Below are 22473 nucleotides of genomic sequence, written 5' to 3'. Positions count from 1 at the left end.
TTTTGTTGATCAATTATATTTTCCAGTAACATACTTTCATAGAAACCGAAGCGTGCACTGAAGAGTGAAATGTCAATAAAATATAAAAAATAATTCATCTTGATACTTTTCTCGTAGTTTAACTATGTCGATATCTATATTTTGTCAACGTTTTTTTTTATCACAATTAATATTTATGGCGGTGCTATTTTTGTTACAGATTCTATGTAATTTTGAGTTATGGAATGATTTGTTAACGTGACACCAAATCAGAGACAGAGTGACTGACAGAAACAAATATGTTGATAATATAAAAAGGCAAGCATGTTATATTAAATAATAAGAAAGTTCTTAAAATACTTAGAAATATACATTTAAAAATAAACTATTGCTTATTTTTTATGAGTGCAGAAATGTTTAACTTGGCTTAAATTATTTTACTAGTATATTTCAATATATATAGTTGTTTTACAATAACAAAACCATGTGGCTTTATTTATTTGTCATTTGTTTATTTATTAGTATGTGTGTGCAGACTGTGTTGGTTTAAAGTCAAACCAACAGAACGAAGGTCTAATGGCGAAGGGAGTCCTCGTGTGCTCTTTGCGTATTATTCCAGATAGGAGCGGTTACATGACCGAATCCGATTTAGATAATGGTATCCGAATCAATAGAGGTGTGGGCAAGTGCCATAGCAAGATAAATACGCTCCAGGTATAACAACGAACATATTGTCTAGCAATAATAAAGGTATTTTTAAACATTAGTATGATGATTACTTTTCAAGGGGAAAATGTATGACAAAGTAAAAACAACAAAATTCCTATACAACGTACAAGAAAAGACCTTTATTTATGCTGAGTAAAAAACTGTTTACTTTTATTATTTTTTGAAATAACAACAGTTTTCTTTCAAATTGCATATATCTTACAAATGATTGACATACGAATTTTTGTTAACTGCCTTATTAGCGCTTGTAAAAGCAAAAATTGAATCATTATCTTCAAAATAGTAAGAAACCGTGTACCACATCTTGCCTGGTGGTATTTTCTTTTGTAAATGTTTGTTTTTGTTGTTGCTTTTGAAGTAATAATCAGACTTCGTGCATAAATGTGATTGGCATTATTTAAACTTTAAAGTCTTGAATCGACACCCACCTAGTGAGTAAAATTAATCTGCAAGAAATCAAACTTTACAAAAAGATATATCAATATTTAAAGAAATGTAAAGTATTCATATTCAAGATGAAAATTTGAATGTATTATATATACAAAAAGTGGTAGAGTTCACTATTATAAACGTATCTATAAAGCTACAAATCTGTTCATTCCCTATCCAGTTTCAATATTTTTTATGTTAAAACTACTTTTCACAAACTTGATTGTTTGACAGTTGTTACAAAAACTTTGATACAAGAATATATTTAGTTGACGCAGTAAATTTGTTCAACAGTTAACGTTGTAGTTGAGTTTTTAATAAAACCAAAACATATGAATAACAATAAATTATAACAATATTATATCACCAGGATGAGCATTAGTTATCACAGCAATATACAGAAACATTAATTCATAGAGCAACATGCTTTAATTAAAACAAATAACAAACAATATTTCAGTTTTAAACAATTAGGGTAACAAATTTATCTTTTTCAGGCTGCTTTCATAATTGCGAGAGGACTTCCAGAGATGATCATCATTTGGGTACAATATTGCTCTTCAGTTGGTACAATATTGTTCTTCAATTGGTGCAGTGATGATCTTCAATTGTTACAGTGATGATCTTCAATTGTTACAGGGATGATCTTCAATTCATTCCTCAGTTCATACAGTGATAGGATTTAAACAAAATACAGTATATGCAATCTAATCAAACAGAATACTGTTGGTATTATAGTAACAATATTGGAGAGATCATTGAAAAGACGAAATATCTAACCGGGCAAGCCCAACATTAGTTTCGAAGAAATTCTTATTTTTATATTAAATGACGAAGAAAATTTAAGCTTAAAGAATATAAAATGTTGATGTACAATGTTTTTAACACACATACATGTATATGTAAGAATCAAACAGTTCTTTCAATAAATTTATATCACAATAATAAATACAATCAGAAAATCGATCTGTGAAAACAACTATCTTTTTTGGTTTTAGTCAAACAAAAAAGGAAAATGGTATTATTATAATTTCGATGTCAATATATTCGCGATCAAACAGGCTATGGTTTTCTTGTATCTTCATCCTGATTCTCAGTTAACCTGTATTTGTCACTTGACTGAAATGAAAATAATTTCTAATATAAAAATATAATAAAATGCAGTTCCCACTCCCTCGATAAATCTTTTTTTTAATACTTAATGCAATATATATAATAATTAATGAAATAAAATGCGTATTTTCGTTTTTTTCGTATTTTCAGTGTAAGCATTTATTTTCACTGCAGTGAAACATATTTTCCGTAATTTTACTGGTGTCTTGCTAGACTACTTCATTTTAAATTCAGCCTATACTTATTTTTCTTAAAAATAAAGGATTTATTTCCATCATGCAAGTGCTATGAAAATAATCATATTTCACCCTATGCTACTGTCACTCACGAAATATTTAGTTTCATACCACTCGTTAAAAATAAATCCTGCATTTATAGAAAAAAAATTGAATATCCTCTTTATGAGCATAACCATTTTGAGCAAACGACAGAACGAGTTCTGTTTACGAAAAAAATATAATCATGAATAAGGAATGTGTGGCGGCGTGGCCGAAAGGCTAACGCGTCATACTAGTTATCTAGAGATTGCTGGCCACGTGAGTTCAAGACAGTTTCAATAAGATTATAGATTCCAACACAAAATTCGTAGAAACTGAAGTAATAATAAAAAGGGGAAGTCATTCAATAAGATACAAATGTCAGGTACTTGGAGTTACCTCTCTTAAATAATTATACAATACGTTATACATGTAACAGATCGGCAAATTCTCTAAGAAAAAGCTCTTATGTAAACTTTTGAATTCCTTCGTCAATAAATGTAGGAACTATAAATAAGCATTTTAATCATTGATAACTAAAAGGCTTCGGTGATCGTAACATGCACCCAGGAAAACTTCACAGCTTACTTTTGTTTTTCCACCTTTTGATCTCAGTCCATGAATAAAAACTCGTAAATCAGACAGAATGTCATTCAATTCAGCATCAGAGTCTCTTCTTTCCGGCTTGTTTTTGCCTAACAATGAACAATTATTTTTTAAACGTATTACTCTTTAACAGACGCATAAATATGTTTGATTTTCCACGCAATCATTAGATTTATAGATAAAAGAATATTAGTAAACATCGTAAATTAGATAAAGTAAACGACTTATATGATATCAATATTATCAACAGAATAAGACAATTTTAATTCTGAAAAATTACATTATGAGTAGAAATACTTTGAGCAAAATGTGATATTTGAATTAAGCTTTAACAATTCTAGTCCACTTTTCAAATCATTTACATGTATTCAAATCAATCAGCATGCATTTACTCTGATCAACGGAATATTTTAATACTTCGCCTGAATAACACATTATTTTTCAAACGAGAACATTACTCTAAAATTCTACATTCAACAAGTTACAGCAATACAAAATTACAAAATTGCAGACTCTGTCCAATCCAAAAACGGCACAAATAAATAATACTTATATTGAATAGTTCATACAAAACATATGTTTCCTTACTTTCATTCTTTTTAGCCGGCTTTAGTTTCCTCACTAACATTCCAAGTCTGTCAAATATAACCTCAATTATATTTGTTGGAGCTAGCTTCTGGTGTTCTTTCCGAACCGTAGAAATGCTGAAGTTCAGAATGGCGGCTGCCATTGTTGCAAGGGTCATTAAAACGAACAATACAAACGTGAAATAGTAAAATTCAGCGAATCCTGGTTTTGCTGTTAGAATATTTGATACTCTATTCTTCCCAATTATAGCCTCAGTTAAAGTGCCGTATGTTTGAAACACGTCTTTATATTTTTCCTGCTCTTTCCCAAACAAAAGTGTACCGCAAATAACGTAAGCAAAATAAGAAATTCCAAAGATTAGAAGAAATCCGTATAAATCATTCGCAGCATTCGATATCACAGCCGCCATCTCGTTAATCTTTCCACTATAACCAAGAATACGAGACACTCTAACGGAAAGTAGGAATACTAAAACACCATATGAAGTGTTTGTGATGAAGTCATAAAAAGCGAGGTTTTCAAATCCAACATAGGCGTTTTTGTCTGACTCGAACTGTTCAATTGTTTTCTGTATTATTGTTATTTTGTAAAGGAAAATCGAAATGGTAGTGTAACTCATTAATAACGCAAGAACATCCAAACAATTCCAAACGGATCTGAAAAATGCTTTCACGTCTGTAAACACTTGGTAAGCCATAGCAAATGTCGCAGCTATGACAAATAGAAAAAAGAAAAATTGTAAAAATAAGAGAAAGTCCCCTTCGGATCCTGAATTCAAGAAAAGTCTGAATACTTGAATGTCAATATAAGGCAAGAAACCTCCGACTTCCGGAAACTCGCCCACAAATTTTGAATAAACAAACAAATTTGTATTTGCATTATATAAAGTAAACTCAAGAATGACTGCTCTTGTTTGTATATCAAACCATTGAAACTGTACTAACTCGTCAAATATGATTACGCAAACATCTCTGTTTACATCCAGTTTCATAAAATAGCCACCGCCTCCATACGTACAATATTGGGCTACAGTTGGAAACCCCCATACTTCTTTAGCAGATGTAAATTCCCATGCTGTGGAAGAGAAATAAGTAGACTTCTCTGCTACAGGACATGGCTGTTTTTTCCATCCTAGACAAAAATCTTGCGATTCTTTCTTGTCGTCCTCATATTTATTGTGACATGTCAAATTTACTCCCAACGGGCCAATACAGTCCTCTGTAAAATAACATAAAATTGCCAGTATCCGCCTTTCTGCAAGTTTAATAGGTACGAGTACTTTATCATTTTGATATTGGCTACGAGTTGTAAGCATACAACAACGAGATAATGAGTCTTGAAAATTTGAACTGTTTTTTTTACGTCTTAAAAAAATAACAGAATCAGATACTTAATCATTAATGTTGGTGACATAATGAAGCTGACTGACAAGAATGTACTGTGGAACGAAATCTAATATTTATTTTTTACCTTGTATAATCCGCAACTGTCTCAACCGTGCCGGTCCAACACGTAGATTGGTTAGATCCTCCATAAAAATTCTATTTTCGTGTCCTACATAATCGGCACCGAAGAAAGATTTCGAAAAATATGCATCAATGAATGTCCCCTTCAGCCATTTTGTGTAAGATTCCAAATCCGTTACCTAAATATATATGAAAATCTTATTTTTATATAACAACTGATAAAACAGAAAATGTTTGGCATTATTATATAAAAAAATCAATACTAAAATGCAAAAAAATATCGCGACACGGCTTTTGCTTTATTCTAAATGGGTCTTCAAATAATATAGTTACAAATATGTTAAATATGTTTTTATTAAACAAAAAAAAAAGCTCAATGATGGTAAGTTTTCACAATAAATATTTAAGTAACATGTATTTGTAGCGGATAGTTTCGTCATCATAGAAACTTTTTATTTCAAGCCGATGTTCCAAGAAAATAAAAATACTTTATCACAGACAAATCCCATATAGTCATTAGATTCCCTGGAGACCGTTAAACTATAATATTAAAAACATCGAAGGTCTACATTAAACCTTTAAAACATCATGTCTGTGATTAGCTAAAGATATAGAATTCATTAACTGTTGATTTTTTTCAATCGTTATACACACAAACCTCCGACGTGAAATGAAACATCTGCTCGACGTGATTTTTCAAGTAGAATGACCGCGGGTCTCTACTCTCGTAGCTTATTGTGTATACCATATACAATAGAGCGCTATACAAGACAAGTTGGGAAACAATCTTCAACAGTTGGTGGTTCCGAATTCGTTTGACTTTATTCTCAGTCAGGGTCTCTTTACTTGGGTTTTCGGGTTTATACAATACGTTGCTGTATTCTAAAATAGCAGAATAAAAATATTTTATATGAGGATTTGTTTATTTGAGTAAACTGTCGTACGATATTTACAATTAAATATAAATACTAGAGCATACAATCTGAACATTTCAGTACATTATTACACTGTGCATTCGTTTCTATATAACTTTTTGTCCTTGAGCATTTATAATTTTAATGGCTTATATGTCGACGACATATCGACATATTTTACTTCCACTTCAAATTGATACATTCGGATATTATTTCAAGGCGTTATTTATTTGATATTTTACATTTATAAATTCCTTCTAATGAATCAAACCATGATGAGCTCAGTATTTGAAGAAAATTACCAAAAAAAAGCTCAGTATTTGAAGAAAAATACCAAAACAAAAACAGTTTGTACATACGTGGTCCAATAACTAGTGTTGCAGAATTATATCTAGCTATTTCCTCAAGTCTGTCGATGTCTATATAGGGTTCAATAGGTTCGTAGGCTCTCTGACACATCAGGGCGTACACTAGTATTATTATGACAATCTGAAACAAATACGTGTTTAATTAGTCTATGGCAATTGTTCCTAAAATTCTGTATAAAGTGTTTCTTTGACTACATAATACCGGAACCTTATTTAAAACGATATCTGAAATCTCGTTTTATACACAATACATTTGAATGAAAGAAAAATAAAATTAATCTTTGCCACATAAAAATGTTACCGTAAACTGAATGCAAGAGAAGACAAGTTTCAAATATTAAGAATTTTGATCTTGAATTTACCTTTGCACCTTCAATTATGATGACCGACGCCAGAAAGGACACAAACACGGCTGTCATCCATTCCTCTGATTTAACAAGTGCCCAGTCTGAGCTAAATGATACCAGAAGAAATGTTGCTACTATCAAAGCCATAAGGAGGACAGTCCAACCGACATATATGCAAAAATGAGGCAAGAAAAAATAATTGTGATCTACAGCTTCTTCTGCTGGAGGCCAGTATCTTCTAGAAAGAACAGACTTGTCCAATTTTATCTTATCATTTACTTTTCGATATGTTTTGTTCATAAACGAATCCACATGAGGACCCTTCTCCTCATTTTCAGCATTCCTAAAAAAGACTGAAACAATAATGATGATAACTGACGCTACAGTCACTGCTATAAGTGCTGCCTCAAAATTCTCCATCGAGAACCGGAAGGGACCAATTACGGCTTGATAAATCGTTGTGGTGTCATCCGGTATCTCGACAATCATTGTGCAAATGATCATTGTCAAATAGATTAGACCAAGTAGACATGAGAGTCGTTGGACACGTGTGAAATTACTCTGAATCGGACGTACAGATACGGACAGCCAGAGATGATGTTCTGCTATTGTATAAGCTATCAAGTCCTGGTAGGAGCGAACATCCTCGTAATGTTGGGCATTAAGCACCCGGTCAACTCGATTATCACCGCTGTCAAAATCGAACCAGGAGTTACAAATAAAGGTGTACCTACAAATAAATGATAGGAATGAATTTAAATATTATAACTGAATAATTATACTATTCCATTGAAGAACTGCAAGCTTAATTGTACACTTTTCAAGTAGCCAAATTGACCGTAATATAAGCAGATAAGTCTATGCAGTTTTAAGTTGATTATTGACTTATTGAACGATCAATAGACTGATTGATTGATTGATTGAGTGTTATTCTTAGATTCGATAGAGAAGAAGCGAACACCTTAATCACTAGCATACAACTAAATGACGATATCATTTACGACATCAACGAAACAGTTAATAGACATTAAAATGGTTTAGCTTATTCGGTTGATTTTGTGTCTGTCTTTCCCTACTCTGAAACTACCTGTAAATACTGTGGAATAATAAGCCAATAGAAACCATTGCTCATTTCGTTTTTGTTCATTAAAAATGTGGTTCACTTGATATGAAAAAAAAAAACAGAAAATGCAAAAATATAATATCTACCGGACTTCTATCTATTAATATGCACCCGTAAAAATATTTTCTAATGGTAACTCAAATACGTCATTTAATTTAAACAAGTTTTACTAAGTAAGTTTCCTTTTCTTTATAAATCATTCATTCATATTTATAAAATTATAATAATTCTGACAAGAAACTGCTTTTTATATGTTTATAGATACAAATAATAATAATAATAATATATGAAAGGCTTTTTTTAATTCTTCACATGCTGGAACCAGTTAGTGATTAGCCATGTCTCAATACTGTTGGATGATTAACTTTAAATCTTAATCATCACATCTCCAAAACTGACAATGGACAATTCAGTTACAAAACTAGAGAATGAACTAATTCATTTACGAAATACAGCGAGTGAAGGATAAACACAAAATATTACCTTTTTCCATCAACTAGATCTGTGACGTTTATTTTATTTAGATACCACGATGAGTTATTTCCTCCGGAATCGTCGTGCCATATTCGTAAACATATTAGTTCACCGAGATGTCTACGTGAACTCATCACAAAAGTACGTATACTTCCTCGCTCAAAGCCCTGAAAAAATATAATCAATAGTACTGTCTTTTGTTTGTAACGGTCTACGAAAAACGCACTCAATGAATTGTAATTTATTTTTGTTGGTTTTACAAATAAAGCAAGATTTTGAGAGAGAATAGTAAGAGTATATGTTTCTGATTCATAGTATAAAAGAGTTCAATTTGTGAAAAGGTATCAGCTAAATAAGATAACGTCTGTTTTTAATACATAAGTTATTCTTTATTCCGTCATCAACTGCCTTAAATCGTGATATATATAGAGTATATCTGATCGTGCGGCGATATAGTTATCACATATCACACGTGTGTGCTTGGTTACACTGTTAGTTTATTTGAATATTATAAGTATTCATATCTTTTCAGACTCTTATTGAATTAGTGATGTCATGAAAGAAATGATGTATTATTTGGTACTGCATTGAAACGAAGAACATAAATTTATGACATAAGCATAGAAAAAATCGTCCACATTGTTGTGATTACATATATCCTTGTATTTAAATCACTTAAACAAATTGGTAATTGGCCACCTAATGTTATAATATCTGATAGTTGTTAGAGCAAAATATGAATAAAAAAATACGCGCATGAGTTCATTCTTTGCTCATATGTAAAATAGACAGCGTTGCTATTTTGTTATTAATGGCAACATACACACAAAAGCAGGTGTATATGATTAGCCTTAAAGCAAAACTGCAAAATAAAACTATGTCATATTTGATTTTTTTAATACATAGTATCAAGCCATTTTGTCCATATTAGTACACATATTATGCTCTGTGAACTTTTGTGTTTTTTGGAAAAACATAATAGTAATATAAATCAGGCGTAAGATCCTTGAAATTTTGTAAAAGCAGCTGGACACACTCAACTCACACTCAAGACGTCGACCAGAATAATTCCGACGGTTTAGGGCATTCCGTAAAGCTTATTTTTGGAACGTTAAATGTTTTTCAAAGAAAGCATTTGTACCATTTGACGACTGCCAATCCGTGCCCGAGGGAAGTCCCTGCTAAGATATTTACGTATGTGTCGTTTATCATGGATAATTTTAGACAGAAATACATATTTCCTTTTATGCAACCGGGAGGTTAGTGTGTATTAAACTAAAACAACCATATTTTAGATTTATTGATTACTAAGCTCGAAAAATATCATATGTTATATAACGGCCGATTTGAAATTCGTTGAAGCATATACATGTATTATTCATTGTTGTTAACTTACAATATGACTATCATCGTCAAGAATCCTTATATTTGTATCACCATCTTCACCAACAAGGACAAATCCAATCTTTGACTGTGTCCCTGCCCCTGTCCGTAGACCAGTAAACACTCGGACAATGTAGAAATAACTATCAGCAATATCGTTATCTATCATTAAGGAATACGACCACTGTAAAAGTAAAATATATTTGAAAAAGATGTTGATTTCTAATTATTATAAAAATTAAATTAACTAAAAACATTAACATAATGGGTCAAAATAAGTTAATCAGAAGTTAAAGACATAATTTGAAACCATATTGTCAATGAAATTCAATGTACACCATTTGATCTCTTCGAGTAATATAGTTCTTCTTGTTTTCCAGCATTTTACGTGAACTAATAAGATTTATTTCACAAGAGGTAACAAGGACATGATACGTTAAGTAACAATATCAGTAGAAATGATTTACCTTATACTGATCCTTCATGTCTTCCCTCCATGCCCAAAACACAAACATGATATAAACAACCACTGTCGCAATCATCATACCAATGACCGGTGACCGTCCCATCACATCACTTATAGAGTCAAGCGTTTTAAAGTCAACTTTGTTAAATGGTACGTAAAATGTTGTGCCAACTGTCATAGTATCCCCAGTATTTTTGCAAGTACAGTAAGTTTCCGAACGCGTGCTTGAAAGCGAAACCTAAAATTTAAAAGATAGACAAATTACTATAAAGTTGTAATAAAGCTGGTTACTTTCTTCATTTTATTATAGACACGATTAATTAGAGTGTGTGCTTTTGTAAAAAGAATATCATTTTAAAGTAAATGAAATATTCGTATGCTATGATAACATTCTTAAGAGTGATGATGATGTGAGACGTAAACGTAATGATTTACCTCGCATAAGTCTTTGTCCCAAAAGAATTCATTTGTAGAATATTCTTCTCTCCAGGCCAAGCATTTAACACTCGTTACATTCGCACAAAATTTTCTTGTTAGAAGAGATAAATCGCCAGAATTTTCTGAAATTTGTATTCATAGTTATTTCTAAATACGATAAACAACTAAAAATTATGCATATTTATTACACATAATACTGTTTTATTAACCTTTAATTTAATCAGATGAACACTTACTTTGATGTAAGAACGTTTTCCTGTTAGTTTTTAAAGCAAATTGGAATGAGAACTAACAAACGGATGGTATATGTACATAGGAATAATTGATGACCAAAACAAGAACTACCACATTCAGGCAAGGATACCCCTTCATACTAATTTTTGAATAGTTTTTTTATTTTGGCCAATTTACAACTGCGGACATAATAAAACAGGGAAAAGCTGACTCTAGTATATCCATTTCAAACTTGTTTGCAGGGGTATAACAAACAACACTTTTGAAAATACAAAATTACATTTTTGAAAAGGTTCTTAATATAGTTTTTACTATTTAACCAATTTAATTATGATTATAAAGTTAAAAATCCGATTGATGATTATAGTGATTTTACCAAGCAAAGGTCTTAGGGCTATCCATATTTTCCCAGTTTCCGAATATTCACTTGATTTAATTAGCAATTTATAACCATCTTCGATATTCCATGTCTGATCATCTTCGTTCTTTTGCATCTTAGTAGAATAAGTATATACATCTTCGGCAACTTTTGGCTTCTCGTTCTTGTTGAAATACAGTTCGTACACCTACATGTTTCAATTATTAAAATTGTACTGTATTTATATTTTATATAAAAATACAACAAGATTATATCGCTACATTTTCATTAGCATTTATTGATCGAAAAGATGCTAATTGCATGTTTAACCTGTAACTTTAAAAATGCCCACTTATTTTCTGCATAACAAGTAAATATTTAGTAAATATATTGTTGACGTTTCAAAAACGTTCAAATAAAAACGCGAGTGACGTCCATATTTTGCAAATGCCTGTGCATGTTAAACTTTATACATTCTTATTTGTGTTTTTAAATATCTAACCAGTTCACTGGTATTAGGTCTGACGAATATCAGAATATCGTCTTCTGCATGCTGTCTGTCAAACAATATATAAATCATCTTGTCTGGGTCATCTTCTTCGTATGTGGGATCCTGGTCACTGTAAAATATGTCAGCAATGTAATATATTTAGTATTTAAATCGTGATTCTCGTAAACAGTATTTGGATCCTTATTACTGAGCGCGTGAAAGCAAGGTAAGCAATTTTATATACATGTATGTTTAACTTTTGAATCCTTGACACTGTAAAACACGCAATCACATGTAAAGCATTTGAAGCATTTTAATACATTTTAGAAATTTATACATATAAAGCAATTGTATCTTGGTCACTAGGCGCATGCCAGCAAATTTATATAATAATGCAAAGCATTATAGCCCTGATACAGGAAAGATATGTCGATAAATTAACGTTTGTGTAGCATTTTGGTTATAGTCACTTGAAATATGTTAGCAAATTTAAATGTATCATTTCATTGATAAAAAATAGAAAATAGCTGATGAGTTCACAATTTTCTAATTTGAAAATTCATGTGCAGAAATCTCATATGCTTTTTGTAATTGTCATTTCTGTCTTCTATAATATGGGTTATGATCAGGTTTGTCCATCAAATATATATATTCATTTCTATCGCTATACAAAGAAATCAGTCATACTTGCAACTGGCTTCTATTTCATTCTGAAGTCTGTATGTAATCGTATCACTTCCAAAAGTAGCTCCATCAATTTCAAACACGGGGACGTATGAGGTTATCCGGTCAGCAAATTGACCCCAGAAATAGGGATTCTTCTTAAATACTATTGTCTGTAAAAAAAAGATAGCATTTGCTTTTCAAATAACTTAGTCGCATGTTGGGAATCATATTTGATTTATTGACAATTTTTCATGTAACCTTAAACATTTACAAGAAGAAAAACTTTAGATATAGAAAGATTAATCAAAATGACATGACATAATATTTTTAATTTATTGTACTTAACCAAATTGTACATGTTGAGAGTATTCGTGAGAGTATTTTAAAATATTAAATTAATTATAAATGAAAAACAAAACGCACCCTAAATTGAACCTCGCTTGAGTTGCAAGCTTCAGGAGTGTCTTCTATCAACTCATTCAGTTCCAGTTCAACACGAGGTCTAGAAATAGTTTTTCCAACAAGAGCGTACGCAGGTTTTATCTCTACGGAAATGTATAGAAAATTATTCTCCAGGAACATTTCCTGTTCGCCCAACGCCGATAGTCGCATCAGAACATATGTAAGATTTTGTAAAGCCAGTGTCAAATGAGGGAGAGCCTTCTTTGACTGTAATAAATAATTACACAATAAATACTCAGTGTAAATGTCACATAAAAACACTCTTTTTTAATAAGTAAGTATTACTATAACACATTCAATGAGTGCTGCTATAATTTTGCTTATATACTGATTCCTTAATTTCTACATGATAACATGTAAAACTAGCAATAATTGTTCGTACTTCTATGTTATGTTATGCTACTCAGGTTTTAAAGTATTGAGTCTTATGCTTACCGCTTCTGACTTTATATACTTCTGCAGATGATACTTTTGTAACTGCTTTTGTGCAAGAAAAGTTTGTTCTTGAAGACTTAATGGGGCGTTTAAAACCTCTTCTGTTGTTTTGAATATACTGATGTATTCGAGGTACTTTCTCATTTCATCAACGGTCGGGTCCTGTGGAAGGTTTGGTGTTAGAACTGTCTGTAAAATCCCTAACAAATTTTGTATCAAATCAATCACACCTGAAATTTAAAATCATAACGAACATCAAAGTCAGAATAAGATAAAGACAACCCCCCCCCCCCATTTGAGTCCGCACGAGCCCGACGGGGTCATAGCACACTGAACTTGGATGTTTACTATTTGGACTGTCTTAAAATTATTGACAAAGGCTGCTAAACAGAAACAAAATTGAAACTGTTGTATAACCTAAAGTGACATGTCAATGATAATGTTTTATTTTACTAAATTGATATCATTACACTTAACGATATCTGTGACTTCACTGTTCAAGCCTGATTTATTTACTAATTTGATTAATTTATTAATATTAAAGTAAAAGTGTTTAAATGTGGTGTACCCTTTGCAGCTGCAAAAAGCTGTTCCGTATTTGGAAATGTACGGTCATTAGATATATGGGCTAGATTTCTGGCTAATACTTCTGCGCAATTCGCACTCAGTATCTGAAATTTAGAACAAATAAACAACTATCGTACATCTTTATGACATATTGAAATAACACAAGCTAGAAAAGCCGTTTTTTACATTTCAAGAAGATTTTCATACAATGATTCTTAGATTTGTTGCTTGTGACATCAAAAAAAACTAATCAGTGATCTAATATCTACATATAATTTCATTTGTTAATAAGGGTGTAAACAAACATTTCAATGAATCGCATGTATATTTTAGGAACATGACATTACATATATACCAGGTCTATGACAAGCTAATACAAGAAAATTTAATAACTACAAAACTTTTATTTTGTTTGCATAATTCGTCATAAAACACAACTCACCGCAGCTGTAACGTTTGAATATTCAGCAATTGCCGTAGATTCATTTAAAGCTCTGCTGATAGTTTCAATTGCCACAAGCGTCATTCTTTTATCAGGCGGCCAGGCCATCACACTTGCATGCAACATGTATGCGTGTTTTTCGCCAACCTTTTGATTAATAGGCAATGACTTTACAAATATGTCCATTATTTAATTTTAGAGGGGAAAATCGATGTTATCTTCATTTGTTATAATAAATAAAGAGTATTCGTATTGTTTTTTTATCATAAAGGTTTAATGTCAAGACAAACTGATAACGTGTGTACTGTTGACCTTTTCAATATATATACATTATATTAAATTGTATCATAATGTAACACACATTAACAAAAATGTGAAAGATAGTTAATTACACTTATTTTGTATCAACTTTGACATGATTTTATGTAAAAGGTTAGGGTTATGTAAATCTTAATGCAAATTACAAAGGCAATAAGCAAGTCGCATAAAAAATTTTAAACTATGACTGAGTACAAATAATAAAATGGATCGAGTGCAAGGAACAAGAAAATATGATAAACAAGATCAACAAGGACTGGCGGCGTTCAATGAACGCAATTGCTTATAATACTCAAACAGTAAGGGTTTGTTTTTACTTGAATGAGGTAATCTGTGGTTTGTGTATCGACAACTTCCACTATGATTTTCCAGTAATCTTGCCAACCAAGTAATGTTTCGTCATCAGTTCTAACATAACCAAGAGATAGTAAGTCATCTGGTGATAAAATAATGCCGGAAGATGTGTTCAGACTCTGTAAAAATAATTAAAGTCAAAAATAAAAATAACAAATTTTGTTGGGAATGAAAAATATCATTCTTTCTTTCACAAGAAAATAATTCTGTCATATATCAACAAAACAACTCAAGTTTTATATATCTGATGTACTTAGAAAATACTATCAGTTATTATAGCTAAAGGATGCAGTTGTGCGATAAAAAAACGAAACGATTCTATTATTTTTAAAGTAAAAATACTTTTATCAGTAGAATTATTTTCATTATTTATGTTCAAATTTGAAATCTGAAGATAAAATGTTATAAGTTTATAAAAAATAAAATATATATATCAAACACTCCAAGCGATAAAAATGTTGGCTTGAAAACATGGTTTGACGCGCAGCGATTTAAGGTGCAGCGTTAATATGATAATAAATGTAACAATGAGAAAACAACTGCTGTCATAACAGGCGTGTGTTTTCCGGATCATAATACTTGAGTTCATATGAACTCTTATTACATACTTACTGTTTTAACTCTTATTACATACTTACTGTTTGCATTGACTTAAAACATTTTCAAGTTTTTTATTCGATACATGTGCAAATTTAATGTTATTAGTTATTCGATTTCTGTCAAAAATTCTATTTATGTACGGCAATTAATTTGCACGTTTCTTACTTTTTCATTTAGTCTAATACATATAAAATACATCATTGAATATGAAAAGTACAATTTGAATAATAATCAAACCTCTTTTAATGTTTAATTTATGTTCCTTAAACACATTGTGCTTGAAAGTGATAATTAGTTAAAATATTAGTAGATTGCAGTGCCATTATTAAGCGTGTCCATTACAAAACAAATATGTTTTGCTTAGACATATCAGGACAAGGGTTTATTGGTACCTATAATATGATGCGTCCTCATTTTATAATCGATAAATTTATACTCTCAAATTCATCTTAAGTCATTTAAACTGTCAAATTGTGATACATTAATGATACTCAATATATGACTATATCATTTCTAAAGAAGCAAAGCGGTGTTTTTAGCTCCGTTTTGGAAAAAAGGGAAATCAGATTGAAAATGACAAGACTTGAGGTATGTTTGTCTGCGCTCTCTATTTGTGAATTAGTATGCATTGCAAGCGAATATGGCTTAACTAGCTTTGTGTTTGATCAAATGAAAAGCAATTGCTATGTTTAAATAAACGTTTAAAAGTGTTGTGTTCAGTTACAAAATAAAGATCATGTGGCAATTGTGGCTGCGACAGTTGTTAGTAATCGATAATTTGATATATTTAGTAGTTAGTTATTTGTTTATAATAAGCATTACATGTGAAATATATTTTAAATATAAAATTATATGAATTGAAAACTAAAATAAAAAGATGTGTACAACTTGTATCAAAATCTATAATTACTATGTTTCGCTTTGGAACAATCACCTGGTCAATAATAGATATAATAAAACTGGTAAATATGCACTTCCTCTATATATCCATACACGGTATATATAAACTGTTAAAATTAATACAGTTATGTTGCTAATGTATTGTCAAAAACCAATCATTGGTTCACAAAACAAAGAACTCATTTCAACATTTTTCGTTCGAATATCAATAACTGTTATCAATATCAAGACATGTTCGAAAGTTAACAAAGATAAAAGCAGAGTATTATGCAATATACATTATCAGGCTCTTTACAATACAGTACGTTAACAATCAAGTTGAATGCGTAAAAGATTGACCAAGACGCAAATACGTTTAAATTTAAAGATAAATGGGATACAAATATTCCCATTTCCTGAAGTATGAAAGAATCATGTTATATAGATAGAACGAAAGCTAAGTAAACATATTTGTACATAAATACTTCAAATCATGTGTTTATCTGTACCTTTATATAACAAAAAGTTTAACAGCTGAAAACAAACATTCATATCAATATCTGAAAAAAAGGGCTCAACATCTGAAAGTAAATAGAGGTTGAATACACGTATATATTTGAATGTATAACTACCTTTTCCAATGAAAAAAATATAAATAAATGAATTTAGTATATTCTTATAATTGAAATATTGAGAAATAGTGATGAAATAAAATGGGTATTTTCATTTCATGTATTTTCACTGTAAAAATACTTTTTTATTTCAGTGAAACATATTTTCCGTATTTTCACTGATGTCTTGCCGGACTACTTTCTTCTAAATTCTGCCAAAAATTTAAAGGAAAGTTTTTCAAATTAAAATGTCAATTAAGAAAAAGATGTATATAATAAACAGAAAATTCAAGTTTTTTCTATAAATACAGGATTTACTTTCATCTTAACAATAATAAACTCTTTATTTAACGGAGGTAACTTATTAAGACAATACATCAAAATATTAGATACAACACATATTATGCAAAATCTTTTTTTCAACAAGACCTTCAAAAAACATAAACATAACAAAATAAATATGAAAATTATCATATTACATTTGTGGCTAGCGTCACTCATGAGATTGTTTTTTTCTTACCATTCAATGAAAATAAATATTGTATTTGTAGAAAAAAACTTGAATATCCTCCTGATTTATACTTAATTTACACAATTTGGCACAATTGCAAATAAACAAGAAGAAATATTATAGCTTACTTAAAATTATTTATCCTGTATTCATAGAAAACTCTAGAATATCTTCTATGTGTTAAATTGTTTTTCCACCTTCAAGATGAATATCCATTTAGATAATGAGTTTCACAATGCTCACATTTAAAAATGCATAATGATAGTACTCATTTTATTTCATTCCTAAACAGAAACAGTATCAACGCTACTCGTATAATTACATTATTACCAGCAGAGAAGAAATTGAATTATTCCGATTTAGTTTATCTTAACTCATTATTCATCGTATACACTTCATAAGAAGGTTTTTTATTAAAACTTTCGGCATTCTTATGATTTTACTTATGTGCGTGACTTTATGATCGTAACTTCCCTTCCGGCTCAAGTCTGAGTGTATAAGACGCACAGACAATATTCCCGTGTAACGAAATATAGAAACAGACAAATGAGCCGTGTCATGACAAAACCAACATAACGCGTTTGCGACCAGCATGGATCCAGACCAGCCTGCGCATCCGCGCAGTCTGATCAGGATCCATGCTGTTCGCTATCAGTTTCATTACTTGTAATAGAGTTGGTAAGCGAACAGCATGGATCCTGATCAGACTGCGCGAATGCGCGAGCTGGTCTGGATCCATGCTGGTCGCAAACCCACTATGTTGGTTGTGTCGTGACGCGGCTCAAATATAAGATATATCTTCAATAATCGGATAGACAAAATATGTTTCCTTACCAGCTCATTATAAACAGACGAGATATCCATGACTTTTCTAGAAATAGTTCGATAATCATAGGTTCTGTTGGCCTTGATCAGATCCTCATCAAATTGATCGAAGTACTCGGATGTTATTACGTACATAGCTGCATTACTTAGATCGGCAAGCTGAGCAGTTGTGAGAGACGGCTCCGACTTGAAGAGAAAAAATGGAATTAACTCTGACTCTCCTGGAACAAAATGTGATTAAGCCTTGGCCTTTGACACCAGCAAAGTTTACCAGGCTACACATTCGTGTAACCTGTCCAGGCAGCTCATGTTTTTGTTCATTGATAGATATTAAAATCTTCTAAACTTTGAATAAATGTTTTTGCAAATGCTAAAATACATTGTTGTTTGATGTATAGACTGTAACTGAATCTCTATTGTAAGGAGCAAAATAATTGTGTAAAAACATGATTGTAAGTCATATTTTATGTGCAATGGTCAATTGTTTGTTAATGTATTCATTAAGCTTCTATAAGAGTGATCTGGTATAAACACAATCTACATTTTGAGAAACTTAAAAATCTGAAGAAGACAAAAATTACCTTAACATTGAATTTTACATCAGTGTAATCGCCGAGTACGTCAGTGATGCGCAGTACAACTGTTGCTTTAAATGCGTCATTGGCATTGCCTACTTGGAACGAAACCAAGTTTGACGTTTGTCCGGCTGATAATGCAAAGAAACTCGTGTACATAATTCGGTCTTTGTTAATTTATTAAATATCAGAAAATTTAGTTGATTACTCGTATCTTACTTCATATTATATTTGGAGATAATAATTACTATTGTGGAAAAAAATACATGGAATATTTAATCAGTAACAAACAACTCTTTAGCATTTCAATTGTTTAATTGCTATATTATAAATTTTAACATGGTCTTACGGTCAAAGTAAAGGAGTTGTCTTCTATAGTCAGCTTCGATATCGTCATTGTTATCGTGTTCACCGTAGGAGAGAAAGAAAAGATAGAAAAGTGGCTCTGTTTCTGAAAATGTGTCATTTGTAAACCCCTCATCTTGCCAACTTAAACAAGTAAGGTTGAAAAGGTCGATTCCTGCTATCACAACATTGTATTCCCCTGTAAACATAATTCGTTCTAGATATATATCAAAACTAAATGCACGATTGTTAGAAAACGTTGGCATCTGAACATTATTACATACATAATGTTTCACAGCACTGATGTTTTGATTTTTATTTTAACATTTAGTTGAAAAAGAAACAAAATCGAAAACGTTTAAACTAAATATCATGAAAATATTTATTTAAATACCTGACGAAGCTGTCGTATTTTGTAACTCTAAATTCAATAAAGGTATAAGAGTTGTTGCGTTCACGGGAATTATCGTACATGTTCCGCCCTCTGGTGGTCTGTTTGTCACAAATTCATAGTAAGCTGGCCCATATGTTACGCCATCTAGAACAACGGTTAACGACACAAGATACCATGTACCGTAATCTAACTTATTCTTCTTTATTGTCAGGGATCGCGCGTTGTTTCCTTAAAGAGTTAACAATATAGTGCATATATGAAACGATTGAAAATACGTCAGTACTGAATTCATTCTCGCTTAACTTATTATCAGTAGATATTCTATTTCATTGTGGTGTAAATATTTAGATTTAGATATAATTATATAGCATGATTTCTGTAAATAAATGTAATTCTTATTATTTATTTATGTTCATCAATAATTTGTTTTGTACGAAATAAGTAAACAATTTCTATGCAAGTATCCGTGGTAAAAACACATAGAAGAAACTGTAGCAATGATTTAAACGTTAGTCTCAAGCGAAAATACTTATTACATTAGCAAATTTATTTTGAAAAACAAAAATGTTTCGTACACTTAATTTGTTTAAATTCTGAACCACTCTGTTTTTAACATATTAGTAATTCCCTATCAAATAACGAAATTATTTAACTTTAAATTTACTGAATATCAAACATATTTACCAGCATTTGAGACCATGTTTGTCATATCAACGTCGACATAAGTTAGTCCAGAATACTTCTTTAAGGTCCATGAAAGAGTAGCTGGGCAGTTATTTGACAGCACTGGTAATAGCTGAAGTTTTGAGCTGACCGCGACTTTTGACAGGCAATTTATTTTGCATCTTAAATAAAACATATAACATATATTTTACAATATGATAATTAATTGATTTAGTATATATAGAAATTAGGTTAGTTCGAGTGTGTAAAAGGCTATCAATTAATGCATATTCTCGAATGTGTTGCGTTAACAACATGTATCATGCTATCTTTGAACAGCTTTTCGTTTCACAGAGAATGATTAGCATAGGGTCATAAACTGTTTTGGTATGTGTACAAGTAATTGAGCAGTTATATCAGTAACCATTTCAATTCATAATACACTGAAGCATGTCACTGGAGTACATACTATCTAAGAACAACCAGGTTTAATTTTATTGATGATAATATCTTTTTTTAATATCAGTAGAGGAACATGCAATTTATATGAACATTTAAATGTTAATGAACAAAACAATAATAAAACAATACGGAACTTACTCTATGACGAGCGGTTCCTTGTTTTCTATAGCTAAAACCTGCGTAAAAGTAGAGGTCAATCCCCTATTATTGTCAACCTTGACAGTAACAACGTAATGCGACTTCGTGGGGTTTTTATTAGTATTTAAATTCATAACACCGGCACTGTCAGTGTATGTACAAGAACTTCCCCCTGAACCAGAAGTGTAAAGGTCAGCTGCTTCATCAAAATCAGCCGCGTCAAAACTGCAACAAGAGATGATTAAAGAAATGCAAATTAAGGATTGAGGTTCTTAAATATACGTTCTATACTAATAATATATCAGTCCAATAAAATGCAAAATCGATGCATAAACTTTTTACCGTTGACTTAGTGTTCATAGATTAAAACATTTAAGCCTGCTGGTAAACTAAAACATTAAAAACAATTTACCTTTCACAAGACCAAATGAATGTGAGGTTTTTCCATGTTGGAAAAACTGGATCGTAAGACAATGTTGCTGCATCTATTGTTACAACATCCCTCTTGACGTTTCTCCGTTTACTCCCAACAATCTCTGCGTGCGGTGGTGGCATCACAAATTGTGTAAATGTTGGTTCAAAGATGCAATTGTTTGGCTCTTCTTTGAAACAGACATGAACCTTCACATTATATTTGAGTTCCGGTACAAGTCCGCGCGTAAAAAGTAAACCATGGCGGGTTGGAGGCGTTTGTCCCAATGTCACGTTGTCCATTGTCCAAAGATTTGTATGAGTTTTCTCAGTAGAACTTGCAACAATTTCTAATCGACTGAATATTTCTGTATCAAGCATTGAGGATATATACATAGGAGAGTCCATTTGAGAGTAAAATCGGTCAAACACACCAGTAAAAAGAAAATCTTTATTGGTGACTGTTATTTTTGTCGTCAAATGAGTTTCATTTATAAGATTCCAGCAATGGATCGTGATGGTATGCAATCCTAACGCAATGTATTGAAAATTAAATACATATGGATTTTCGTACGTGACTGTCTTATAGTCAAGCTCATACGTTTCACGATGAATAGGATCGCCCATATTCCACTTACAATATAACCTTGGCAAGTAAAGGTCATTCTCTTTTATCCTCAACTTTGCATCTATCGTTCCATTAGGTATAGCTACCGTGTACGGTATATCCATTGTTATATTTACTATCGGATTGTCGCATGTCATATTCATATAATCAATCTCTATAAATGATCCATTACTTGCTGTCACTTGAACAAGGTGAACTCCATACTGGGGACAAAGGTGGTGAATGTCACAGCTTGCCATACCAGAGGCATTGCAATGATCACTTGGGGAAGTGTCGTTAAAGTAAACTGTGTAAGTTGCTGCCCCCTTTACTCCATACATTGTATACTGTACATCCGTTGTATTAATAAATTGCACTGTGGTGTTATATTCATAATACATCAAACCGCATCTTAAAGAATATGATATTGTATTTGACGTACTGGA

The 22473-nt window shown here is 31.3% G+C and overlaps 1 protein-coding gene and 1 long non-coding RNA gene across 2 annotated transcripts; one reads left to right on the top strand and one right to left on the bottom strand.

The window, feature by feature from the left end:
• The first annotated feature begins 505 nt into the window (after positions 1 to 505).
• Positions 506 to 2116, top strand: LOC132715769 (uncharacterized). Its single transcript, XR_009623730.1, has 2 exons — positions 506 to 693; positions 1635 to 2116. It is a non-coding gene; the product is annotated as an uncharacterized LOC132715769 (long non-coding RNA).
• A 1478-nt stretch (positions 2117 to 3594) lies between these two features.
• On the bottom strand, positions 3595 to 22428 carry LOC132715777 (uncharacterized). The gene is made up of 24 exons (XM_060698842.1): positions 21422 to 22428; positions 21010 to 21234; positions 20431 to 20591; positions 19747 to 19974; positions 19357 to 19551; positions 19014 to 19138; positions 18442 to 18618; positions 14970 to 15125; positions 14335 to 14481; positions 13894 to 13996; positions 13326 to 13555; positions 12852 to 13097; positions 12450 to 12598; positions 11775 to 11892; positions 11291 to 11480; positions 10678 to 10802; positions 10244 to 10480; positions 9790 to 9960; positions 8403 to 8560; positions 6812 to 7526; positions 6441 to 6570; positions 5826 to 6049; positions 5172 to 5346; positions 3595 to 4919 (listed from the first exon to the last, which is right to left on the bottom strand). The coding sequence occupies exons 1-24, from the start codon at positions 22426 to 22428 to the stop codon at positions 3595 to 3597; spliced, it is 6717 nt and encodes a 2238-aa protein (XP_060554825.1).
• Positions 22429 to 22473: the final 45 nt, after the last annotated feature.

This window comes from Ruditapes philippinarum, unplaced genomic scaffold, assembly GCF_026571515.1.
Source record: "Ruditapes philippinarum isolate M1 unplaced genomic scaffold, ASM2657151v2 ctg947_1_1_1_1, whole genome shotgun sequence".
NCBI classification, from domain to species: Eukaryota; Metazoa; Mollusca; class Bivalvia; order Venerida; family Veneridae; genus Ruditapes; species Ruditapes philippinarum.
This window is presented reverse-complemented; position numbering and strand designations above follow the sequence as displayed.

Excerpts from the sequence above, each read along its gene's own strand:
- LOC132715777 (XM_060698842.1), bottom strand. The coding sequence starts at position 22,428 with ATGTATTATGAATATAACACCACAGTGCAATTTATTAATACAACGGAT. Across the intron at positions 19,139-19,356 it reads ACAACTCCTTTACTTTGACC|CCGGACAAACGTCAAACTTG; the intron begins GTAAGACCATGT and ends TTGCATTATCAG. Across the intron at positions 10,481-10,677 it reads GGGACAAAGACTTATGCGAG|GTTTCGCTTTCAAGCACGCG; the intron begins GTAAATCATTAC and ends TTTAAATTTTAG.